The sequence below is a fragment of the Mytilus edulis genome, chromosome 10 (assembly GCF_963676685.1).
Source record: "Mytilus edulis chromosome 10, xbMytEdul2.2, whole genome shotgun sequence".
NCBI lineage: Eukaryota > Metazoa > Mollusca > Bivalvia > Mytilida > Mytilidae > Mytilus > Mytilus edulis.
This window is the reverse complement of record NC_092353.1, coordinates 14,465,799-14,493,334: the sequence shown is the minus strand read 5'-3', so window position 1 is coordinate 14,493,334 and position 27,536 is coordinate 14,465,799. Positions and strand designations below refer to the sequence as shown.

At 31.5% G+C, this 27,536-nt stretch overlaps 1 protein-coding gene across 1 annotated transcript; it reads right to left on the bottom strand.

Moving 5' to 3' along the window:
- LOC139493453 (bone morphogenetic protein 1-like) lies at positions 1-27,377 on the bottom strand. The gene is made up of 7 exons (XM_071281862.1): positions 26,659-27,377; positions 12,264-12,302; positions 4,630-4,811; positions 3,103-3,268; positions 2,814-2,849; positions 2,258-2,383; positions 1-1,221 (listed from the first exon to the last, which is right to left on the bottom strand). The coding sequence occupies exons 1-7, from the start codon at positions 26,708-26,710 to the stop codon at positions 1,043-1,045; spliced, it is 780 nt and encodes a 259-aa protein (XP_071137963.1). The 5' UTR covers positions 26,711-27,377; the 3' UTR covers positions 1-1,042.
- Between the last annotated feature and the right edge of the window lie 159 nt (positions 27,378-27,536).

The following is a 27,536-nucleotide window of genomic DNA, read 5'->3' as shown; positions in this document are numbered from 1 at the left end:
TTTAAAAAAATGTTTTATGTAAAAATAACATATGAACTATAATACACAAACCATAGTTATTTCACAGATTAAAGCAAAGATATGCAGTAAATGTACATTTGTTTAACAATTCGAATCTTAAATGAGTAAAAAGAACAGATTACATTGACTTTAAAAAAAAGAGTAATTAAGAATAACCATTATAGAATCAGATTTCCAACATGTCACAAATGTATGATTTCAATCAAATCAGATTGTAATAAACTTTTTGACGGTTTATGACAAAACGATAAACTAAACTTCTTTGATTCACGTTTTAATTAATTTAAGTTAAAAAAAAATCCGTTTGTTTCAAACACCCACGTCGAGCGCAAAGGGCTACATTGTGGCAATGTCGATTTTTTTTATAACCGAAACTGCACAAGAAAAATTGAATGGGTAATGCAACTCAATTAGTTTGTATCCTACATAAAATAGACTTGCAAATAGGCAAGTATCACTTCTTATAATGATGAACTGTTTGGCATAGCTGTGGATATATTTAATAATAAATCACCATGAAACCGCTCACATGTGATGCACACACGTCCGTGGATTTCATGTAAGTCTAAAATTTAGTACTAGGACTTAACAAGGCAAACCGTTTTGCATTGATTTGAATATAACAAAATCAAAAGAAAACATATTATATCTTAGCAGTTTACCAATGAAAATTATGAACGACAAACAACTGATTTCCACAGTGTATGTGTTATACCGATGAGTTAAGTCGTAAAACATTAAACCTCTTAAAAGCAACATATTAAATTCTGTTTGGTCATGATATATAATTGATATAACAACATTCGTTTGTATTCATTTCACCTAGGAAGACATGGACTTATTTTGGGATCAGTGCTATCATTTGTGTTTCTAACATTGATGCAGTTCAACGTTATTTACATTGTTAAACCTTAATGTTGTAGTCAACTTCTAGGAGTAATATAATATTTCAGGCATATTTGAAATGGAAACGGTCATTCTTTTTAATGATACAAATGTTATGACTAAATAAGAATTTTCCTCATTTATGCCAAGCAATTTTCGCTTTCTTTGAATTTCCAGCTAGTGGATCCATCTCTAAGTTTCCTTGCCTTATTGCTTTAAGTTTTCTGTATCTTTCATATAGACAAGAAAAGACAAAAATTCCAATTGAAAGAAATGATCCTATGCCGATACTCATTCCCATAAGCTCAGTTCGACCTGAAAAAGTAAACATAATTATGCATTACTTTAAACACCATCTAATAGGCTGTAAACACAATGTCAAGGATAGCCTTTTTTGAAACATTTTGGTATAAAATTTGGTACAACTGATATTTTGATAAAAGGCTACTTGAAATCAATTGAGATAAAAAATTAAAAAAGGATCATTTTAACGTTCTCGTTTAAATCAAAGCTCATCAAAGTATCAGGTCTATAGATTTTGACGCAAAACGCGCGTTTCGTCTACGTAAGACTTATCATTGTGATTGATGAAAATAATATTTAAATGCCGGTTAAAAGCAAATTTGTTGAGCATTACAACCCAAAAATTCCAATTACCAAATTCAAATATGCAATTTATGCTTTGGGGAGATAAATCCTTAGCGTTTCAACTTATTCAGAACTTAAACAACAGTAGATTTACAGGTTATGAACATTGAAATGATATTCCTGTATAAGTGCTTTCTACTGGGATTGTGATACCCTTGCAGATTGAACCTCCAACAGTACTGACATGAGCTTATGTACAACAATTGTGTCGATGTCTCTGTTAGTAAAGATTTCTTCACAAAGGCCATTACTCGTCCAGTAGTCAAAACTTGTGTTGCCATCAGTTAACATTGATTTAGTCATAGCTATACATTAACTGTTCTGTTTACAAGACTATGAATATTTCGAAGTACTATAGCGTTTCTACCTCAGTCAAAGACACCTTATCTTTATTTGGTGAAACCGATTTTGAAATGCAACAATAAAGTGCTGTTACAAACGTCTCAATGAATCTTGCTTATAATATTTCTTAAAAATAGTGTCAGAATGTTCTTCTATCGTTGACCTTCCAAACTTGAACGTCAAAAACGCACTTTTATAGCTTTATTTCGAAAGTTAAAGACAAACATCCGATTTTAAATTCAACGTGTATGTAGGGTGTTTTATTAAACCTTTATTACTGTCGATAAGTGTTATGTTATCAATGGTTTGAAAGATCACTATTACATATCTATATTAAGTTTATTATTCTGATATTACTCACTAAATGGTAGTCCAGTGCACGCAGACTCGTCACAATCACTGCACCCACAATCCTCAAACCCATCACATAAATAGGCCCGTGTTAAACATATACGATTGTCACATTCATATTGAAAACTTTTACAACCTGTAAAATAATGAAAATGTTAGTACATTTGGTCAACATTAATTATGATTTTATAAATCTACTAGTGTTGCTAGTCAGATTGAAATATGTTTATTTTATAGACAATTGTAAACTGGTATTTTTGTTGTGTGTATCGTGTATCTGAGATCGAATTGGCCGTTTCAGAATAATATTCGTGTACTTGTTTCTGGTTTGCTGCAAGCCAAAGTACTCGGAAGTCAGTCAAAGGTCTTGAAAGCCAGAAGTGCATATAAAAAGTGGTGGATGAAATTGGAGAGTTTCATTTCTTTCTGAGACTTGCGTCCCATATCAATTGGTACAACAGAACTATTTTTCTGAGTGTGTTGAATGAATGCTTTATCAACGCATATACGTTCTTTTAATATCAGCATATTGACATTGATAAAAAAAAAATAGTAAGTATACTCACTTTCTAAAGGTGAAGAATAATTACTTATGACTGAACCTGAAACAAACAAGCAAAAAGGTCTTTTATAGTTTAAAACAATTACTTCTATCATTTTCATCAATAGCTAATATTAAAACTTTACTATAAGTGACTAGTATGGTATCTTCTTTTTGTTTCTCAATCATATCTTCATGGTGGCTTTTTTTATTTGATGATATTGATTCTTTTTCGATTTTGTATACTTGTACTCTATGTTGGTACACAGTGTGATTATAAATTACAGAGATATAATTTTGTACATTATTCATACCTGCGTATACTGTAGAAAGCTTTGCTGTCAAACCGGAAGTTGTTATCTCTCCATCACTTTTAAACTGAACCCACATCCACCGAGCAGTGGAAGTGACTATGGAATTAGTTAACGTTGTGCATGTTTTACCTAATACTTCATCTGCGCTATCACTACCGTCCCTGACCTAAAATAACGTAATTCTGTTTAGTTTCAGATTCAAAATGAGAATTTAAATTATAATACAATATTTTCTTACATTAAATGGGGTTTAGGGGTTGATACCTTATACCAGATTTATTGTATACGTTTGCTTGATTTTGTATTTAAAACCCCCAGGTCAGTTGCGCTATCGGTTTATTATCAAATGTGAAATTTTATTAGTTAAATAAACAATCAACATTTTGAATGAACAAAGCACATATTTAGTATTTATGAACTCAAATGAAATTCACAATTGATTTGTTACTCCCTAGACACTTCAGAGGTAATATCCAAAAATTGTGAATAATACCATGTGAGCTTTGATATCCCTATCAATGAACACTTGCACATCGTTGCATCTGTGTCCTTAATTAATGTGAATACAAATGTTACATATACTTTGATGAGACAGTCAACCAACGACACAAATAATCAAAAAACATCTGGAGGTCAACTTACAGTCTTCAGCTTAAACAGTTTTCTATACATAGGTCATGTTCTCAATTTCACAGAGTCTAAATAATGGCAACAGTAGTATACCGCTGTTCAAAAGTCATAAATCGATTGAGAGAAAAGAAATATTGGCTACAAACTAAAACCGAGGGAAACACATCACTTATAAGAGGAAAACAACAAAACAAGTGCAACAAATTGAAACCAAAATTTAAAAGAGCTGCAATCATCACCATGTAGTCGTTATGTCAGTTTTCAATTTGATTCTGTTATAACAATCTAGACAAAATATGTCTCCCTTTGCCAAATTGTAGACTTGTTCTAAATGAAGGCAGCAGTAGAATACTGATATTCAATAGTCAGTTAGCGAATAAGCGAAAATAATTTAAATCGAGGGAAACACATCAACTATAAGAAGCAAACAGCGGAACAACAGAAACTTTGAACTGCAACAAAAACAAACACAAACATACATAGAAACGGACTTATTGACAACAACTGTCAAATTCCTGATTTGGTTCAGGACATTGGAAGAAAAAACTGTACTGTTGTCCGTGCAAAGCATAATTCTTTTGATTCGTTCATTTTCATGGGTATAAGTTTTTCATAGAATGAGGAAAAATTGTGCTTTTACTGATATTGTATTTCGAGGTTTTGCATAGTCCTGATTACAATCCCATAGAAAATATATACATCGACAAATAAAACATAATATTTTTTTAAATGATTCTACGCATTTTGCTCAAATGAATTTGCTCTACCTGGGAGATCTTCATTGTCAATAACAGTTTTGGCACTCCAACCAAGAAAAACAACTCGAACAAATTAACCTCTTAGTCTATTACGGAGTTTGTAAATAGACTATTTTCTTAATAACACTAATACACTTACCGTTATATAGTCTACACAACTTCCACTTAACTCCTGACCTACAAAGGACGATATGTTGAGTTCTACACGATATCCACTATCTGCTTCAACTACCCATATACAGTTGGAATAAGGAGCATATGCGTTTGATATCGATATACTACTGGTAGATGAACTACCAAGTTCTATGTATTGTCCACAAGCTGGAAAAAAAAATACATTGATTATTCCCAAAAAAAATAGATGCTCTTTTTATAACCCGCAGTGTTTGTTTTAGATTACAAAATCACTAGAACACACCCGCGAAATCGCGGGCATATACAGCTTGTGAATTATTGTAGGATGATTTTTGTAAAAGATATTATGTATGAAGAATTTAATAAAAGGTATCAAAAGCCCTCTCCCTTTTTCCAAAGTCCGATATTTGTTTCTTTTCTGTTAAATACAATTATAGTCGTGTTTCTGGCCGACCACAATTATTCTTCTCCTTTGCTACAATGCTTCTTTTGGTAAAAGTCAAATCAAATTAAAAATTTGCTCCGTTTCAAACATGAAATAAATGTAGCTACTTATATATAGACCATTATTAGTATAATAAAATATGCTTCTAGGACAATCCATGAGTGCCTTTTCTTTTGAGATTCTTATTAACATATACCGATGGTAGGATATGAATCATGTATAAATGACTAAGACCGACTTAGGCTAATTTGAGGGGTGGTCGGAGGGGTTCTGATCCCGAAATCCCGGGCTTAAAATCATGAAATCCCGAGATGCAGAATTTAAAGAAATTCATATCCCGAAATCCTGAATCGAAAAATATACTCCCGGATTCCGTAAGGATCAATCCCCAAATCCCGAGCTTAAAAACACCCGATCCCGACGCCCCGAAAAAGGTCCCGTCTCCCTCTAATCTCTACCTTACTTCATTTTTCCCAAATCACTATTTTCCCTTCCAACCATAAATTTGTATGCCCCATTTATGGACATTATGTTTATTAGTCTGTGCATCCGTACGTTCGTTCGTTCGTTCGGTCGGCCGTCCGTCTGTCCCGCTTCATTTTAACGTTTTTGGTCGAGATAGTTTTAAATGAAGTTGAGCATGTTTTACTTATCAATTATGCAAGTGGTATGACCCATTAAATAGTAAACATTTCAAAGAAAACAGTTGACAGAAGCATGGAATTTCTATACTAACATAGAAAGTCCCTGACAGAATACAGAGAGTCTCTATATATTAAAGTAGTATAATCTTAGTTTACATGTAATAGTTGTGATTCTTGCGATCTAAACACCATGATATGGAGAACGCTCTGAATGGCTTATTTATTTTTCATTTTTGTTATCTATCATACGATTGGTTGCACTTGTGTCACATGTTTAACTTAATTTAATATATATGCAACTGGTATGACCCCTTAGATCGTAAACGTTAACATTTCAAAGAAAACAGTAGACAGAATACAGAGAGTCTCTATATATTGAAGTAGTATAATCGTAGTTTACATGTAGATAAACGCGAAAAATAATTGTCCTCTATAAGGAGGTATAATAGTTGTGGTTCTTGCGATCTAAACACCATGATATTGAGAACGCTCTGATTGGCTTATTTATTTTTCATTTTTGTTATCTATCATACGATTGGTTGTATTTGTGCATGTTTCAAACAGGAAGTCTTATCTATGACTAACATTCAGTCTGATGACGGAATCATATCCGGACTCCTTTTTTGTCGTTTTTCTCCCAAAATAACTCAATCTGAATAATCATAAGAATGGATGACAAATGCGACTATGCATGTTACCTATAGGATATAGAGGCATGATGTTTGATATATTGTGGAAGGAAGAGAAGCGACACATAAAATGAGGTCTTCTCGTTTAATAGTATAGATGACATTTGTTTGCCTTCAAATGCACCTTTTCTATTCGAATATATTTTTCTTTCGTTATCGTTCTTTTGCCCATACACGCATTTGCAACTTGTTTTCATAATTCGGAAATATGTACAATAAATTCCAACATCAAAATCTTTCTCAGTTTTTTTTGTACATATTCAAAGCAGATAAATCGCCAAAAAAACCCACCTGAACTACAACTATTTATGTCATCAGTATTTAAAAAAAATAACCCATCTTTGTTTTATTAGGGAATAAATGACTAAAACAAAATCACCTCGTCCCAAATCCGAAATCACACATATAATAGGGCAAAATGATTATTTGATCGGGTAATTAATGAGGACGATGTAAGGTTAAAAAATGGACACAGTTTACTAAGCTTTATCAGGGGGGAAATAATCAGATTACTTAGTTACTTATTTAATCTATTATATTCATTGACCTTGATTTGTGTTTATAATCATAAGAATAAACACACGAATTTGTATTTTTAAACAGATCTTTCAGGGGTATAATGATAATCCTCTTAAGAACTAGATGACGTAAAATGCCTTATACTGCAGGAAAAATAAACACTTTTGGTCAATCTAATCTTACTTAATGAGTCTTGTAGCCTGTCTGGAGCAGGGCATTGATCAACGCTTTTTGTTCGATATAGATTAATCTTTTTGACAAGTATTGTGTTATAGGTTTGGTGTAGAATAATCTTTTTGACAAATGTCGTGTTAATACGTTTTATGTAAATTTCAAAAACAAAGGTAATGAACTCTAGCAAATAGTAATCAAAGATACCAGGCTTATGATTTGAAACGCCAAAAACCTGAATGGTTGAATAAATTTCGCTTTATTTTGAACTTCAATAAGCTAAATTAATAGGTATAGTAGTAAGTTCATTTAATATTGATAAATCCACTAACACATGTGAAAAACTAGTATTAAACATGATTTACTTTAAAAAAAGTTTATTTGATAAAACAAACGTTTTAAAACATACCAGTAATAGATGATTTATTGAATCCTACGCTAAACGGAATTACAGGAAGCAATATGAATAAATGTATATATAATGCATAGGTCAATTGTCCGTGTAACGATTTAAAGATCCCATTGTCGAAGGAGCCATAATGGCTGGGTGGGGGTCTGCGAGTACTTTTCTATCGGTGCTTTGTATTTCTTTAATTTGGCTTTTGTGCTTCGTACAGGTGAAATACGTGAAGCTATTTCAAACTGATTTTTACAGTTTGCTATAAAGTTGTACCGTTACAGCAAGGGTGAGGACTGAACGGTTACAGACACGTTTAACTCTCCACATTATTGATGTCGCTGTTCCCAGTCGGGTGCCTATAATTCAGTGGTTGTCGTTGGTTCATGCCTGTCATATTTGTTTTTCGGAAATTGAATTGTTATATTTAGGCAGTTACTTTTATTGTTAGAATTGTTTCACATTTTTCATGTCGTGTTTTTTTTTTTATTGTTGGATATATAATATCGACTTTTTATCTTTGTTTACGGCCACATTGTGGCCTATAATTGCTGTCCACGTAATTTGAATTCTGGTGATAGTTGTCTCATTATATATCTACTATTTATCGCAATTGTCAAGATGATATGATGAATTATTGAATAAAACGATACGTATTCATGACTACTGGTTTAAAGAGAGAAGAGGTTAATTGCCATTTTTTAAGTAGAAATAAAATTGAGAAATTGCTGTTCAATATCGAGAAACTAATTTTTCCTGGACATTTGGTAGGGTAGAAATACAAATTTCATAAAGGATTTTTTTCTAGTTCTCTATATTTGTAAGGCTTTTTTAACTAATGTATACTTGATTTTGTTCTTATTTTACTTGATTCACGCATTGATTTCAAAACTGAAAATATATATATGTTAAAAGAAATAATGTCAAAGTGAATCGACAGTTTGGTGTTGAATGAAGACATATACAATAAAAGACACTAACAATTAATGACGAAGACATTTCACTCACGACTATTCAATTGTGATAGATATTGTATAAATATAATTGTATAATTCATTGCACAACACACTGTTATAAATTATATCATTATCCGATAATTTAAAAAGATTTGAGTATTTAAACACTCTCTTCTGAACGCTTAAGTTTATGCACTAATTTGAAGTCTTATGTGGTTTTTGAAGTATGTTTTATAATATTGTATACGTACATAATTGAATTAAAAAGCCCAAAACAATCGAGTAGGTTATGATTCAAATAGCATTCTTAGCCCAACATAATTATGTCATTTACAAAGACTGATTTATTGTATGCTATTCGTCCGTGTTTGTCATATCTATTTATTCAATTGATCATCGAGTATGATAGTGTTTAGTTTGCTTTGTTGAAGACTCACACGTGTTACATCATAATATTTTTTTCACTATGGTGTTATAGATGTTTTCTTCTACTTTCAAAACCACTCTTAATGTCAGATTTACAAAAGAATCCCTGTTGAAACTCTAATATAATGACCATTGGCTGAACGATTAAAATACTAGTATCATCTTTTAACTTACTTTGAATATTGGGGTCACAATGATCCATATTTGCTGTTTATGGGCGTTTTATTTTTCATTCATTTACATGTATTGTCACGGTTTAAGTTTTAATGTTTTTTAATTGTTTTGACTGTTAGCACAGTGTGTATTGAGCGTTCAATGTTCCACTTTTGCTACCCATCGTATTGTTCCTATCAATACTTAGAACTAAAATGCAAGGAATAAAGTCTCGTTTTAATGCATCAATAGAATTATTATTTCCAATGAGGTGATTTTCATTCAAACCAAAAGATATTTCTATACCGTGTGGCAACTTCTTATGTCTTGTAGTCATGAAGACTTCGATTATTTTCATACAAAGATAATTCATCATGTTTGTTATTTTGAAGTCTTTTTTCCTTGAAAAGAGCAATAATACTTTTTTAGCATTCCAGTACAGATGGTATCTATTAGTCAAATGTTGTAGCAAAATAGTGAGACAGTTAAACCATGACCAAAAGGTGTATGTGTCTATCTGTATTGCAATCTCGTGCTCAAATACATTGATGTTAAATGCAACGTTAAGTATAAAGATAGTATTGTTCGATTGATATTTATCTTATCCAGGTTTTAATTCACGAAGTTAATTGTACCAGCTAACGCAAATTAATGATGTAATAACCCATTAAATCAATTAAAGTTGATTTGTTAAATTAGGTCCAAACAAAGGAACGTTTTTATCGCATAGATTACAATGGTCTTTTTGCTGTTACAGTATATCAAAAGGCATGAATTTGGCATTGTTATATATACACAGGGGCAACGAGGATGGGTTCAATATGATGAAGATTATTGTAATTATATCGATGAAAAAAATTAGTTTTACATTGCAATAATACATTGCTTTACCTATCTTCAAAATAAGTCAAAGGGTTTGGCGTCTATACTAAGAGAGATTCGGTCAACTTTCTGCACTGAATTCAAATCAAGAAAAAAAAACAGAACCAAAGAAAACTTGATCCTGCTCTATTGTTTTGGACACAGATGACACTGACAAAAATAACCAGTCTAAACCAGTCTATTGTTATCAATTAAAATTCTTATTTATCTTAACTCGCTTTTAAATCGATATAAACTCCATTTTAATTGGATTGATTTTGTTATAGACGCTATTGGTTGCAGTCTTTTTGACATATTTAGCCTAATATTGCGTCACACAACATGAGAAAACATTAATGATCAAAATGTTAGAAAATACCAATGAGGCCAATTAAAAAAAATAAGCAGTAAATAGTTAACAAAGGTACCAGGCTTATAATTTAATACGACAGACATAAGACTCACCTGTCAAACTCATATCAAAATAGTTATAAATCCAAAGAAGTACAAAGTAGAAGAGCATTGAGGACCTAAAATTCCAAAAAGTTATGCCAAATACGGCTAAGGTAATCTATGCCTGTGATAAGAAAATCCTTAGTATTTCAAAATATTCATAATTTTGTAAACAGGAAATTTATGAAAATGACCATATAATTGATATTCATGTCAACACCAAAGTGCTGACTACTGGACTGGTGATACCCTCGGGACGAAACGTCCACCAGCAGTGGCATCGATCCAGTGGTGTAAATATTTATAAAAGGTACCAGGCTTATGATCTTATTCGCCAGACGCGCGTTTCGTCTACATAAGACTCACCAGTGACGCTCAGATCAAAATAGTTATAAAGTCAAAGCTGTACAATGTTGAAGAACACAGTAAAATGATACAATCATGAGACGGATAAAAGACTTCACGGATAGACAAACAACCGTCCTCAAAATACTAAACAGAAAACAAAAGACTGTGCAACACGACCCAAACCAACACGTCAGGTTTGCTTACATGTGTCACTAGTTGTATGTTTTTGTCTGAAGTTAAGAATGAATCATTTAAAAACATTTTTTCTTAGTATTCATTTCCGAATTAATATAATATTTTTTTATGATTTTAAATAATTATTAACGTAATTCTGTTTTATAAAGGGGCGGATCATGAAATGTTAACAAAAAGGACCTGACTGCCTTACAAGGGGGTTCGCTCCAGCCATGCCTTGGTGACTTCCTAAATAATCAATCATTTTTTTTCCACACAAGAGGGGGCGGGCACCGTGTCCCCCTTCCCGCTTCTGTTAAATTTTATTATATATTGCAGGCTACCATAAGCATAGGTCTTCTTCGTTGTCAATATAATGGAATTTGATGCGAATGTCATACAAGTGAGAGGTTTATCTAGCTTTTAAACCAGGGTTTTATCACCATTTCCTACATAAGAAAATGCCTGTTCTGAGCTGTACTAAGTCAGGAATATGACAGTTGTTATCCATTAGTTTGATGTGTTTGAGCTTTTGATTTTGCCATTGATTTAGGACTTTCCGTTTTGAATTTTCCTCGGAGTTCAGTATGTTTGTGATTTTACTTTTTTTTCAATGCATGTGCATAATAATACATAACCAAGGAAAACGTCAAGTAGTATATACAATTTAAAAAAAATATATTTAAATTACGCAATATGTCAAAAAAAATCTCCACATATTTTTTTATCAGGTAGTCATATTTAAACATTTCATATGACCTCAGATGTTTTCTTTAACAAAATTACATGTATCTATTCAACGGTTGACTAGCTTTAGATACATTAGTAAGTTTACTGTGTGGTTAAATCATTAATCCTCTAGTAATTATATTCGATTTTATATGGACAGCGAACAAAAGATCTTTTTGTCACTTTTTACTTATCCTTTGCAGAGTGTAAATTATATTTGAAGTTCAAATTGTTTTTGTTGAAATAAAGGCTTTAATCAAACTATCGTCCTAAATGTTTACCTTATTAATCTCAAGATTTGAATAAATTCTAACGAATATATCTTAATCATCTACGAACTGGCTTGCCATCTATTCTGGCCATAACCATTATAATAGCTGATCTGCTCTTTTCATATTTTGATCTCTAAATATGCCTTAGTAATAACGACCAACGATAAAAAAAAAACCCAAAAAAACAGATGAACAACAAATAAAGATAAGGCAAAGGCAACAATCATTCGGAGTTCCGCAGACAGTCGTATAGTTCATATAGTTTGGGGGTTTTGACTCGGTCATCACATTGCATTTCCATGACGACTCACCTACATATTTTTACATGCATTCTTTTGCTATCATCAAATAATTCCCATAAAAGGATAAGATTAGTTAAATTAGTACTTGTAAAATCTTACCTCTGACTAGTAAAACGAAGCATTGAAGCCAAACTGTTGCTGAAAAATAGAAATATATGTATGAATACAAAGTTAGTGTTGATACATGGTATGACTATAAGGAACTGCTTAATGGTTTTATCCTTGTATTAACATTTAAGCTTTCAATACATTGTATTCTGTCAACAGTTTACAAATAGCGAAAAGTGCTTTACAAATATTGTATTGGGACAGAAAACGTTACTGTTCATTGGTTTTGATGAAGGTTCCTTGTTTTATTTGACAGAAAATGCATTTATCGTGGATTTATATTCGTTTTATTTTTCCAACCTCGATTTTCGGAAGATTATGCCTTCCAGAAAACTGAGTTGTTAGTCTAGAAAGACAAATAAATGTAAATATATATAGATTAGACCGTTTGGTTTCCCGTTCGAATGGTTTTACACTAGTATTTTTTTGGGGGCCCTTTATAGCTTGCTGTTTGGTGTGCACCAAGGCTCCGTGTTGAAGATCGTACTTTAAGCTATAATGGTTTACTTTTATAAAGTGTGACTTGAGTGTAGAGTTGTCTCATTGGCACTCATACCACATCTTCTTATATCTATGAATATTATAGGTTGGATCTACCCTTTCAGCTCAAACATACTAGTCTTCCTCCGCTCAAACATAAAAAATCAACGGTATTCTTAAATGAATAAAATTAACGGTGTCGTTTTAATTGATGTTCACGATGTTTCATGTAATATCTTATTGTTTTAGACTTAAAATAATCTTGTCTATGGCATAGCATCGTTAGTCTCTGCAAAGCCCAACTGTCACTATCAAACTTAACTTAACCAATATCCAAATCAGGGTCAAGGTTTTCTCTGACCGTCCATGATATATCAAATAACATGACATCGTCCAAAATCACCAAAACTTTTTCAAAATCATTGGTTGTCAGAATTCTCATTAAAGTCCATCAAAGTCTTCAAAAAGATAAGATGATATTTTATTCTGAATAAGACTATTGACGGTTGTCACTATAAAAAAAACTCCATCAAAAACTTTAAACAAGAAAACTTAGATATTGACAAGAGACGATTTAGAACTTGATATAGTGCATAGACTTTTGTCTACTGATGATATCGCTCTTGCCAATCTCAATAAGATTTTAACAGTGTAAGGTACTATTTTTAGGACAAATTGTATGAGCTCCAACTCAAAAAAATGGACAATTTCATGTTAAGAAGGTGAGGAAAAGTTCAACCTTTAATGATAGACAAACATTATTTATCACAGCAATGAAAATATTGATTCTTATTTTCCAATTGCATGACCAAAACAGATCGAAATTAGAACCTTACTATGGGTAGGAATAAGTCAATTTCGAAGTATGGAAGATTTCCAAAATGAAACATTAACGACATAAAATTATGACTTTTTGTATAACCAGTTCAATTTTATAAATTTGACTGATTTTGTGACTTTTTGTCTAATTCAACTAAATAAAATTGAGAATGGAAATGGGGAATATGTCAATGAGACAACAACCCGACCAAAGAGTAGACAACAGCCGAAGGTCACCAATAGGTCTTCAGCGCATGCAGCGAGAAAATTACGCACCCGGAGGTGCGCTGCAGCTGTCTCCTAATTATCAATGTGTACTTGTTCAGTGAAAAAGGACATCATAGCCGACTCCAAAACATATAAATTAATGTGCAGTTTTGTCTTCTTTTTTCGACTTTATGTTTGTGTCTCTTTCTGTTTTCCATGAAGTAGATGTCCCTTTATGATATTCGTTTCAAATCAAAATGAAAGAAGCACTCTAGAATATTTTTTGTACTGGACGTTCTGTTGCAGTATTTGTTACTGACTGAATAAATGGTATATAATAATAGTTCCTACGGGAACTGTTTTATAGTGTTATTCATAACAAAGGAAATGTTTACCTAAGATGTTACTTTAATGTTTTCTTTAGAACATGATTAATGAGACTATATATCAATACACGCATAAAACGTAACAGCGTAACTAAATTTTATAGGTCTAAAACATGTAATAGGATGATACTTCAAAGTATTTTAACATTGTTATACACGCTAATGACAATGAAGTTTGCATTCAATTATCTTTTTCATTGTATTTTTTTTTCAAAACTAAGAAACAATAGACATATAATTCATATTCTCGTTGTCACATGTCAAACGGAATATTTCATCCTATAAGAGTTTCAACCTATCTAAGTACTTTATATCCCTGGGTTTTTATTATATACAATGTTTTATGATATTTGTGCTCCTATAATATTTCATTGTTCATGGAAAAATGCGATGAGAAAATAAATGATCGTGACGTTATTTCGGCTATTTTCAAATGGTTAAATAATTAAATGTATTTATGCAAAATCCGACATCATAGTAAAATATTATGTAATATTCAAAGTATGGTTTACATGCTAATTAAGTGGGGTCATTTATTATAAAAACATCTTTCTCAGTTGTTTGATAAATACAAGCAAAAATAACAATCATATCATATTTGTACTGGTGTTTGCAAATGAACCAAAATTTTCCGCATTTAAACCGTCTAAATATAATTTGTGTTGAGGTATGTGCTTGTTCATACAACAACTAGGTTTTAAAGTGCTTTGAAAACACCATTGATTGGTAGAAATAACGAGCGCAGATGTCACATTGTCTTTATATCTCTTGAATCTGAATTTATGTATGTAGTAATCCTCATACCAATATAAAGATGTTACATTCTTCAAGTGTTCATTCCCCTCTTTTCTTTTCTTTTTTTAAATATGTATTTGTTCTTTAATCCTAGAAATGGCACGATACCAAGTTATTTGTTAAGTTTGTTTCACATTGCAGTTAAAATTATCAAAATAATAATATGATTATCTGCAGATCTACATGTATATGTATCATTTTTCGAAGATTAAACAACAGTTTAATGGTATTGATCTGTTTACCTGAGCATGCATAGGGGGGCCAGAAACAAGTGAGATATCATACGATATCACTGAAGCATGACTTGAATGGGACCCATCTTGGGCAGTCAGTAGTCCCCCTCTTATGAAATTGCATGGATCTACAACTGTACTGTCTTATCATTTATAAAATCATTTGCGTGAGTTGTATTGCCCTCTTGAAGGTGGAGACAGCGTAGTTATATCAGAGCACGAATCTTAGCATTTGAAATCACACACACTTGTGTTACCGTAAAACGGTCATATAGACCAATTTCAGCCAGGCAAGGCAAGGGCCAAAAGCTCAAAAAAAAGGAAACGGAATTTTATTTAAGCAACTTAAAGCCCAAAACAACAATTGAACACTATTTGAGAGCTGTCAAAAGTCAGGAATTTAATACCTTAATGAGTCTTTAATGTAAATGATAGAAATATAAGTTTTCAAATGTAGCATGCACACAGATAAGTCTCTATAATCAAAAATTATTTTATACTATAATATTAAAGGACACCATACAACTAATTTACAGTGGTATCGTGAACCTTTCTTCCCGAACAATTATTCTTGCCAACTTTCTACGTAGTAACACACATCATATGATTGTAAAACATTGAAATATTGATCTCTTGAAAATTTGTATGTAACAATTCAGAAATTATTAATATACGATAAGAATGGATACGATGAATAAGCATTATTTATCTTTGTCTTCAACAAAACAATTCATTACAATGAAACCGGAAACGCCGAAAAAGATATGTTTGCCAGTATCGAAGCAACCCTATTGCTCCTTTTTTAACATTTTTTTGTTATCATTCACTTATATCGTTTTACGTAGTTTATGACGATACTATTGATTTCATAAATATTAATATAGCCATAAATGCTCCTTCAACATCAAGTACAATACATCATGTTCTAAGGCGAAGAGACTCAGTCACGAACCTGTATAAGTCAAGAAAGACAGTCATAAATAATTACATATTTCAAATTTTATGGCGTGAGGTAGAAAACAATCGTATTTGTCATAGATGTGTAAAAATTCGAAATAACCTGAGTTGAAAAATAGAAAGTAAAAAGTAAAATCACAAAAATACTGAACTCAGAGGAAAATCAATTCGGAAAGTCTATAATCACATGGCAAAATCAAATAACAAAACGCATAAAATACGAATGGACAAGAACTGTCATATTCCTGACTTGGTACAGACATTTTCAAAGGTAGAAAATGGTGGATTTAAAGCAATATCACTTAAAAAATGTAACATTCTCTTTTCTCCATTCTAAAATGTTTCTTTGTGCGAAAAAGCTTTGTTTAGACAAGAGTAGAGAGAGAGTGTCTAGTGCACATAATGATTAAAATCATTGGGGGGGGGGGGGGGGGGGAGGGGGGGGGGTTCCCTTATGCATATACTGAAAATGCTCTCAAGCAATATTTGTACATGAATATAAATGGTGTGGAAATAATATAATGTACTATTATGCACTTGGTCTGATTAAAGGACAGAGCGGTTAAACATAGAAATGCAACATCGAAATATATCATCAGTGAATTCTCCTTGTACCCGAATATAAACTCTCTGTGAATGTTTATTATTTCTCTGACGTAAATCGTCAATGGTCGAAGAACAAATTTAATTTACATAATGGTTTTTACTATTTGTTAAACAAAATTGTATCAATAATTCCAATAGGATATTGTAAAAATATTAATTAGAGGGTAAATGTATTGATTCTAATATGTCTGTATAGCATAACGTTTTGTCAGAATGGTCATTTGATTATTGTATTCTACTCAAACTTTGTGTGCGCTATGGGATCATACTCTTTAAATGTGCACTAAGATATATTCATGTTCTTAACAACTTCCCTCTGTCACCTTGGAAAAAAGAACCAGGTGTTTGAATGCATTTCTCAAGTTCAAGGTAAAAAAGTGAAAGCCTACAAATGATAAAGCATATCCATGCTATTTATACATGTGTGTATATCTTTTCTTATTTTTATTTCATTTATGTCATTTTATTTCTTTTCTTTTTTGAAAATTTCTTTTATCAATTTAATTAGTAGAAATCAGGAAAAAAATCCGTGCAAAATCTTGCGAAAGCACAACCGCACAATATATTGCGAGGAAAGATAACAAATAGTTGGGAGAATTTATAACCATTAATCCCTCTGTAGAAGTCAAGCTAGAATTCGCCATATCCAAGTGGGAGTTTTGGCTTATTCATAACGAGAGATGTGGTGTGTGGCAACCTCAAAACACAATAAAAACAATTTGAACTGCAAGTCTTATTTAAATGAGAAACGATAGGAATCAGCAGAAAAAGAAAATGGTATTTAAACTATGAATTGATGTACATATTTGATAATAATTTCTTTCCGTGTTCAAATATATACAGGAGAAAATGTACAAGTCAATGATGTATTTGGATAGAAAGTGCCAAATAACGTAAAGTCAGGATTTATTACTTATTTACATGTACACCACGAGGGGAAATATTGGGTAGCAAAAAGTGTAAATACTTTGTAGTTGGGTGTTTGGGGGGGGGGGGGGGGGGGGGGGGGGGGGTCGTGGGTAAATCAATTTTAAATAACGTGGCTTGACAATTTGTCTTGTATAGTTTCCCTTTAGTTTTTATTAAATATAAGTTTAAATCCGTTTATTGGTGTCTCAATATTATGTAAGTAAACATGTAAGTAAACATGTTGAACAATATACTCTGTAGTTGAATAAACATGTTATATATTTCTAACTGTTTTAATCTATTACATCCTGAGCAAGACTGACCTTAAAATTTCTGATTAAATATTATAATCGGTCTATTGAACTGAAATATAGATATTATTAAATAGACCCATATCCGAATTGGTGACATCCTGGTTTGTCTACATTTTATAGCCAGTCTATTTAAAAAAAAAACCAACTTTAGTTGTTATTTCCGAAAATGCCAGTTTGCAACCAATTTGTACTTAATATAAATACATCACATAGACCTGGGCCTCAACAAAACAAACAAACAGTAATTTAATGAACAAACTACTTTCCATACATAGTATCTGATATAAAAAAAAAAAAGAAGGAGATTTAAGACACTAAGGATGCAATCAAAAACCACAATTCGTTAAAAACAGACTATAAATGATATGGCCAAAAAGACAAGTTGCAAAAAGACAAACAAGTTCACAAAACTCTACACAAAAAAGGCATGATTTAGTATGATGAACCCTTCCAAAAACGAGGCTGAACTCAAGGACCAGTAGTTTTCTGCTCCCCCCAGTGACGTCACTTGTGCTGTTCGTGGTAAGTTGCATTCACTGCCATGATTTTCCAATCAAGAAACCCCCCCAGAATTAGTGATATTCTCTAGCACTCAACTAAATCATGATGGTGTCATAGAGATAACTATACTTTACAAATACACAGTCTTCCTTGAAAGTTTTTCATTCACATTTATATGAAACCTGAAGATGACGAATATTGTGACTGTCAATTAGTTTATTTTTTAATTGAAACCATAATTGTCAATCGATTTGCTGCATAAATAATGGGTTATTTTCAGAGCTGATAAAGTGTGTTTTAAATTCCATATCATATATCTATTACATAATTAAAAAAAATCTATAATTGATGTGTTTTTACAAGTTTTGGGTTTTAACATGTCTTCGGTGTGATAATAAACTCGACTTTGCTAAATACAAAAACTTCTCTTAAAAGGTCATTTCATATCCCAGAAGGTTTGAAAGTGATAATATAACTTCCGTATAATGATAAATTATGTATACCAGTATACAAAGTAATACAGACATTAAATTCTCTGAATAGGGGTTTTCCACTGTTAGTTTGTATCTGTATATGATAGAATATGGCTGAACCTTTCATTTTATATTAATGAAACTTGATCAACCAGGATTCGGTAAAAATAAAACCTATTCAATTGGAATTGGAAATAAGAGTATTCATGTGTCACTGAAATTAATTGCCAATTCTCATTTTGATATCAATCTAAAACAATAGTCAGTTTTTTTCCCAGTGGCAGTGAATAACACGTAAAACAGATTTACAGAATTAACATTAACAATTATATTGGACAAGCACAACAGTCCACACCGAATACCAACATCCGAATTTTCTAAAAAAAAATAAACCCAGACTCTCAAAGAACAACAATAGAGTTATCAAATATATTTGAAAGTAAAAAAGACAACTCCGAACCATCAAAAGCGCACATAGACAAATAGCAGTATTTACCAAACTTTGGACCATTCAAAAGATCCACCGACGCATACAACACAGCGTGTCTTGGTAAAGGGACACACGAGGTGGGGTAAGATCAAACGTGCGTACAAAAGGAGTAGGTTCAGTAAGACCCCTTTTTGGCCCCAAAATACAGCAGTTTTACGAAATTGTTAAAATGTAAACCTTTAGTTATTTATTGGACAGTAGAATGCTTCTGCTACATAAATATGGGCTGTTTTTGACAATACAATGCACATATATCCGGTACTAGCACCATTAAGTCATGCTAAATTACTGAAATCCTCATAATTCTAGCATTTTAGTTAAATTGTAGACGGTTTTGTGTAAAACGAATGTGGCCGCATTCGTGTTCATCCTTAATATTGAAACGTAAGTTGTATTTTATGATAATACATAACACATATAAAGGTTGAGGATGAACACGGATGCGGCCACTTTCATTTTCACCAAAAACCATCTGAAAAGTGACATTTTTCGGAATATTAGGTAGATTTTTCATATTTGAGCTTGAATCGGATCGTTTTTAATGCCTAAATCTGTTAAAATCTTTCACATAAACTAATTAATTCAAATAAAATAGACACTTAAGTGTTTAAAAAGTGGTAAAAATCTTTCGTCAGATGAACCTGAAATTTGAGGCCAAAATCGGTCCTTACCGGACCTACTCCTTTCCCTTTGCCAATATCTACCATATGTTGTAAAAGTATAACTCGCGCTGAACAACGTACAAAGTTCATTAACCAACAGGATGATCACAATTTGAACAACTTTGAGTCTAGTATTGTCTCTTATTTTTTCATTGAAAGTCCCCAATCCTAAATTAAGGACTACAATTGTAAATTACATGTATATTTGTTTGGATACCAGCAATGTCAAGGCATGAACGTTAATTTGGTAAACGTTTTCTTTGACCATGTAAACTTGGTATATTTTAAAGTCGTATGTTGTCACTATCAAAGTTTTTCATAAAAAACTTGTTTAAGGAAAATTTTGATCCGATCCAAGTCATCGGTTTTCACATAACAAAGGTTTAAATTAAAAACTTAGTAAAAGTAAAATCTGCAGTATGATTAAATAATTCCTGTCCAAGCCCATCCAAGTTTCAAGAAAAAATAGGATGATAATCTATCCCATTCGAGTCCGTCAATTTTTTTTTATCAAACTTCCTTCAATGATTGTCACTAAAATACAGCTCACAAATAACTTTGACCTAGAGAACTTGTAAAAGAAAATGATATAAGTGACAACGGGCCTTTAGATAAGATAACAAAGAGCGCTAGTAAATTCATTGATGGGAATTAAAAGGACTGTATTAACAATCTTTATCACGTCATAATTATCATAATATGGTGTATTAGTATTACAATTGACAAAGTTCATCTTTTAAAAGCTTATTCAAAATTAATAGTACATCTAAGGTTGATTTTACAATATATAGTCGAGTTTTTGGCGTTGCTATCCGTTTTTTATTTCTACCGTTTATACATATGGTACATACACGTTTCTACTTTTTATGAATCAGATTTTAAAAAGTTGATTCTCGATCAATTATTTTGACAAGATATGAAATTAGACGTTCACTCCATATGATTTAAATTTCTCTTTCAAAGTAATACGATATCTAGAATGAAAAGATAATGATCAAGCCTGTTTCACCAAGATGCAGTACAGTAAACTTTTCGGTGATAAGATATACACTGTATATCTGATGATTTATTGTAAATTATGAGTTGACTGGGTGGGAAGAATTTATTTAACTGTTGCTTTTGTATATCAACAGATTTAAACATGTTATTCGTCATTGACATTCATTGTCATGTTGAATATGAACCATGAACATACATTTTTCAGTTTCTTTTGATTCATATGCAATTTATTTGGATGTCATTTATTAGCCATTTTTAAATTTTGATGTCATATTTACTTGAATGTTTTAGATGATTTATAGTTGTTTTCAAATATTTAATACACACTTTGAAAGAAGAACAAATTGAATATCATATCATTTGGGTCTAATTGGCCATATGTCTTGCGTACACAATTATAATAGATATAAGATGGTGTGGTATGAGTGACAATGGAAACTCCCCATCCAAGTCACAATTTGTAAAAGTCAACCATTATTGGACAAAATACGGTTTTCAACACGGAGCCTTGGCTCACATCGAACAGCAAGCTATAAAGGGCCACAAAAATGACTAGTGTAAAACAATTCAAACGGGTAACCAAACGATCTAATTTATATTAAAAACGAGTTACAAGAAACACTTATCACATCAACAAACGACAACTATTGAACGTCAGATTCCCGAATTAGGAAAGGTGCAAACAAATGCAGCGGGATTATACGTTTTGATAGGTACCAACCTTCACCCTTATCTGAAACAATAGTGTAACAGCACAACATAGAGAAACACTATAAAATATCAATTGTAATGGCTTAACTCAACCAAAAGACACATTAGCACAAGTGAACATACATCTAACGAATAAGCCTAGTATCTTTGATCAGAATTTGCTATACCCCGGGAAAACAGTAGATGATATTATATATGACAAGGTATTTTCTTTACCCCGAGAAACCCGGAGTTGATGATATTATATGACAAGGCATTTTCTTTACCCCCAAGAAACCAGTTGATGATATTACTAGTATATGGCCAGCTATAATTGGAAACTAATTATGTATTGGGCTAAACTGGTTCCACACGTATTAATATCGGGAGTAAAACAGTGTTTGTTTTTATGAAATAATTGTATCAAATTCCTATTCAAATAAAAAGAAAACGTTGAAAATTGCTTTTAGAAATTAATTTAACTAGCTAATCGGATCAGTAAATACATCTAAACTTGAAAGGTAATAATGTCATTCGTAATGGAGGAAAAACTTTAACAAAGATATACTTTAATCCTATAAATCAGAATAACACAAGATAGGAGGATCATATTGTAAACGTCCAGTGTTAAATATTTCAAATGCATAACTAAAACTTGTTGATACGATATGAAGATAGACCGTGCATGTGTCTAACGTCAAAGTTTATAAGCAACCAATAAAAAGAGTGCGTATAAAAGCAATGATACTTTACTTGGACACGTTATTCTGACGCAGACCCTACTAGTCATAGATCTTAAGGCTAAATGTCATACTCAGCGTCGAAGCAGCAGATAACATTTTTTTTTAAATTATGGTAACTAATTGCACTCAAAGCGAGCACGCTACCAAGCGACACCGAGATGGTTGAAATACACATGGGCATACTAAAAATCCAATAAATCAGAGTAACACATTGATATTGCAAATATACCGTTATTATTTTACATTGAAAATTAATATTTATGGCCATTAACATGAGATCCACTGATCAGTATCAAAACTATCAATATTATAAAATGTTTTTCGCCTATTGAAACAATATGTGCCTTATGAAACCATTTCATTCCTAATTTCATATAAATAAAAATGAAAAGATTTTTTTCAATAATCATTTTATTGTGTCAATTTTCAACTTGCTGTACTAATTTGACAATTAGATTAAATCATCAATGAATAATGAAAGAGAAATATTGAAATTAGCATTGATTTCTCCGTGTCTAGAATGTAATTCAAAGCTTCATTTCCTAATGGAATCAATTTCTACCAATTTCTTTTCAATAATGCAGATATTTAAACTGTATAGTGAAATAAAATGATTAAACATTTAGCCCGTATTAAAATCCTAGTGGGAATTTCTTATCGAATAATTATACAATAACTTGACATTGCATTTCCAGTACTATCCAATTTATTTCATAAATGCTTTGATCGTTTTATTAATTTGTGCTCGGATAAATGCTTTGATCGTTTATTAATCTGTGCTTGCATGTATCTTTATGGAAACGCTTCACAGTTCTTTTTACAGCTCATTTAGCATCACAAAAGCTCTTTACCGGTAATATATACTTTTTGATAAAAGGTAGTGTGAAAATGTACGAAATGAATGATTTCACAAGGATAGAGTGTTTCTCAATTTACAGAGAACAAAACCACTATGCATGTTTTCGGAGAATTCTATTCATCAAGACTTTTGAAGGGTCTATATACGTACAGAAACATTTCTTTTTTTTTAACCCAATTTACCCTTGATTATTCCAGATTTCTCAAGGTTAAACAATACTAATGAACTACGAATTGTTGAACTTCTTGTCCTGACTGTTAATGAAATATTTGTCAACGGACGTTTAAGCAATGGAGAACGAATCATAGTTTTAATGTTTTAAGCGTCTTCGTTATTATATCGTTTCTTAAAAAATATATGATTTTTTGTCTATGCTTTATCTGTCTGTTTTAAGCAACCCTCATATCTTTTCAGCTAAGGTTATTACAGCTTAATTCCTTTTCTTTATGCCAAAAAGAAGTATAAAAATAAATGTGACTACTTAAGTAAAAACCGACGGAGTGTTACATATGAAGATTGAGATAGCCTGGTAAAAATGCTCCCGCTAGAAAAAAAAAGTTCCAAAGACGTGCATCAGTATTGAGGACCTGTTAATACATGTGTAATGTTCATCACTACATGGTGGTATATTTTACTCGAAGAATCTATGAGGGTATGGATGGAGGTTTACGGAATAGATATTAAAGGACTTAAACTATAAAGAATAAACTAACATGTTAAAAAAAAATAATAAGGTGTATTAATATAAAGAATAACAGACAAAAAGCACAAAGAAAAAAGAAAAATGGCATACAAAAATAAAGTAACCCCATCCAGACTCTAATCGACGGGAAAATTCGAACTGCATTCAATTTCTTGTTTATAAAACCTTTCAAAAGATACAAACGGATTGACAAATCTTTGTTTCATTGAAAAAGGAAAAGAAAAAAACTTATTTAACACTTAAGTATGTTTTTTAGTTTGAATCTTATACTTAACCTTTCAAAACCTCTACATTTTTATGATAAAAAGGCTTCTCAATCCATTATCTACAACATTGATCTATATCAATAATCAGTCCAATTTGTTTAAATCACGGACAATAATACATATTATAAAACCAAATAACTCTTAAAATACACAGTTCACGTCGGGTTTTGACAAATTAAATGCTCATAGTTGTGTATAGTTGTATTCATTATATTTTAATATCCAAAGTACTTTAAAAACAGTTAAAAACCGATAGCTGGGACTTCCTTTGTCAGTGTCAATGTCAATTCTTGATAAATGAATTCTACATAATCGTAATTGTTTTGCTATAGTTTATGTTCAATTTTACAAGTCTTTCACTATGGGGAAGATAAACGCGAGCACACATGCAACATAATAACCTGAATCATTATCTATTGAATCAGAAGAAATAGAAAAGAAATCTGTCGTTCAAGGACTAATATTATCAAAAGTTGTACACTCTATACACACACATGAATCATATCTATTGGTACCCTTTTTGGTTGATTATATCTAAGGATCTTTAATAGACTTTGTATAATTCATAGTCGGATAGTAGCTTTTCGTCGATGGTATTTAAGTCGTACAGAAAGGCAACAGAAATAGAAGAGGATTGAATTTAATCAGAATACAAAAATTCCAATTCAATTTTAAGGTATCTTTCTGAAGATAAAAAAAAAATGAAATTTAAAGTTTTAAAAGTGTTGCCCAATATCACTATTAACGTATAATGAGAGATATGTAGAATGAAATTTGGTACTCGGTGGAGATCTCTGAAGGTGTTACTGTTTGTTTTTTTTTAATTCGACAACTGAGGTAAAACAAAGGTGTATCTAAGCCCCACATTATTTTCTTTATATATTAAAATTTTCCACCCCCGCCTTTTGACTCCACATGTGTTAACACACTATAATGATATTTCATGTCTGTTATGTACGGATCATTTAGTTCTTATTTCTGAATCTACTAATGGCTTACAAAAATGCCCTGATAAGCTGTTTATATTTCAGTAGATGGGTTTTAACAGTAAATATTGAGAAAACAAAAGTTATAATTAAAATAAATCTGGTAAAAATACTCCACGTCTTTCATCCCACCCCTAAAAAAATTCGAGATCAAAAATTCAAACCAGGACAAATATACCTTATCCGTAAAACAAATATACTAGGATCAAAAATACAAATTGCACTAATTATGTCTTCAATTATATAGTCTTGGCACTTTAAGTACAGTATATTTTTATCTATTCGGCGTTAATTCCCTTTTTAAAATCTTATTCAAATATGTGTATATAAAAAAATACATTTAAACTGCCCTGTTTATTGCGAATTCACAAGAAAATCTTGTTAAATATTTCTATGAAATAGGATACAAATCATACCTATAGTGTTGAGGACTTAACTGTGAATACAAGAATTAAATTCATTTATAATGTGATTAAAATGGATTTTAGTTTTGATATTTACACGGGAACTTAAAATACATTTATAAATCGTGGACATTAACACAGCAGTAAAAAAATATAATCTATGACGTAAATACAATTGTAATTTGAAATGTTAATGGGTGATGGTATTTCAAGTTAATTGAATCTGTTGTAACTGTCATGTTAATAGAAATTATAACAGTTTTTCGCTATGCATATTTTTCTGCATAAGAATTCGTTTTATCACCAAACATAAGACAAAACAAATATTTTCTGTGTTCTTGTTTTTTTTGTGTTAAGGTATTTATTATTGATAGCAAGACAGTGATGATTTTGAATGGCTCTCCCACACTACTAACGAAAACTAGAATAAAAAAACGGTTTATGATAAAACTATACGACAAATATTACATTTTCAAATCTGCTTGTGTTTTCATTATGACATAACTGAAGTAAGGTCAATCTTAGCTATGTTATATATTAAAGATTACAAGACGTAAAAATGTAATGTAAACATATAACTATAATGACCCTGTAGGTATAATTAGTTAGGTTAGTTTTATGCTCTATTATCTTGTACGAGTCGTTATTCGCTTTTCTCCCGTTATCAGAGTGTACAATTGATTGCTGATCGAGTGTTGGGGTTAAACTCCACTTGCGGTACTCATGGCTACACCTTTTCGGACAGATTTTATTTCGGTGGAGGAAGTACCCGGAAAGAACCAACGAAATTCGACATGATAAAGTGTCAGTATACAACAAAAACAAGACACACAGAACAATCTTACCAACAAAACAAAACTTACCTAAACACACAGAACAATCTTACCAACAAAACAAAACTTACCTAATAAGACAACATTTTTCGAATATTTTAATAAATCCAAATTTTTCCACATATCTATATAGGTTCAAGTTGAGCCCTCATGTCGGTCCAGCGTTAACTGTTTTTGTGAGCCCGCCTGATCTGATCACTTCTTTTATTATTTAATATTTCCAATTGATTGAATATAATATTAAGACATTCAATATACTCCCATTGTTTTAATTCCATACAATGATATCTATCCTCTAAATCGTTTAATATAATTCATTCTACCCGACATATTCCCATGTATCCTCCATGTATACCGTTTATTGACTGACGATTTAAATTTTTGTTTTGGATAATCCACTCTGCTTTCAATGTCTTTAAAATCCAGAGTTTAAAGTAATGTAGTTTGTGTTGAGAACTATACCAAAGGGATTTAGACTTTTCGCTTCGCTTGACTGGCAAATTCATTTAAATGACATTTTCGTATTTCTGTATCATTTTACTTTTAATTAAAACGACAAACATGATCTATTACTCTCACATGAAAAAAAGTAGCCTAGTTCATTCTTCTCTACGTACTAAAACATATTCTGTTACGCACGGTGAACTGAGTCTCCAGGTATAAACCTATAGAGAGATATTCGTTTTTAGGATCGATCCTAGCAGACATTTCAAAGCCATCGATTTCCATATGAAGTTACATGGAATCGACAAAAATTCCATAGCACGTTCATTTTACCTGTTAACGATATATCTTAATGGAACAATTATGACAAGTTAATACAATCTACATGCGTAAAACGGTAATGATTTTACTGCGATTAACTTTTATGATGATAATGTTTAGATAAAACAAATAAGAAACTACTTAAGACTCTATTTGTGTGAAAATTACAAAATGTGCACAATTA

What these genes read in the sequence shown, in the direction of transcription:
- LOC139493453 (XM_071281862.1), bottom strand. Translation starts at nt 26,710, where the DNA reads ATGTGGAAAAATTTGGATTTATTAAAATATTCGAAAAATGTTGTCTTA. An exon ending in CTTCGTTTTACTAGTCAGAG is followed by an intron (nt 4,812 to 12,263) that starts GTAAGATTTTAC and finishes TTTTTTTTCCAG; the next exon opens with CTTGTGGACAATACATAGAA. An exon ending in GTGCACTGGACTACCATTTA is followed by an intron (nt 1,222 to 2,257) that starts GTGAGTAATATC and finishes TTACTTTTTCAG; the next exon opens with GTCGAACTGAGCTTATGGGA.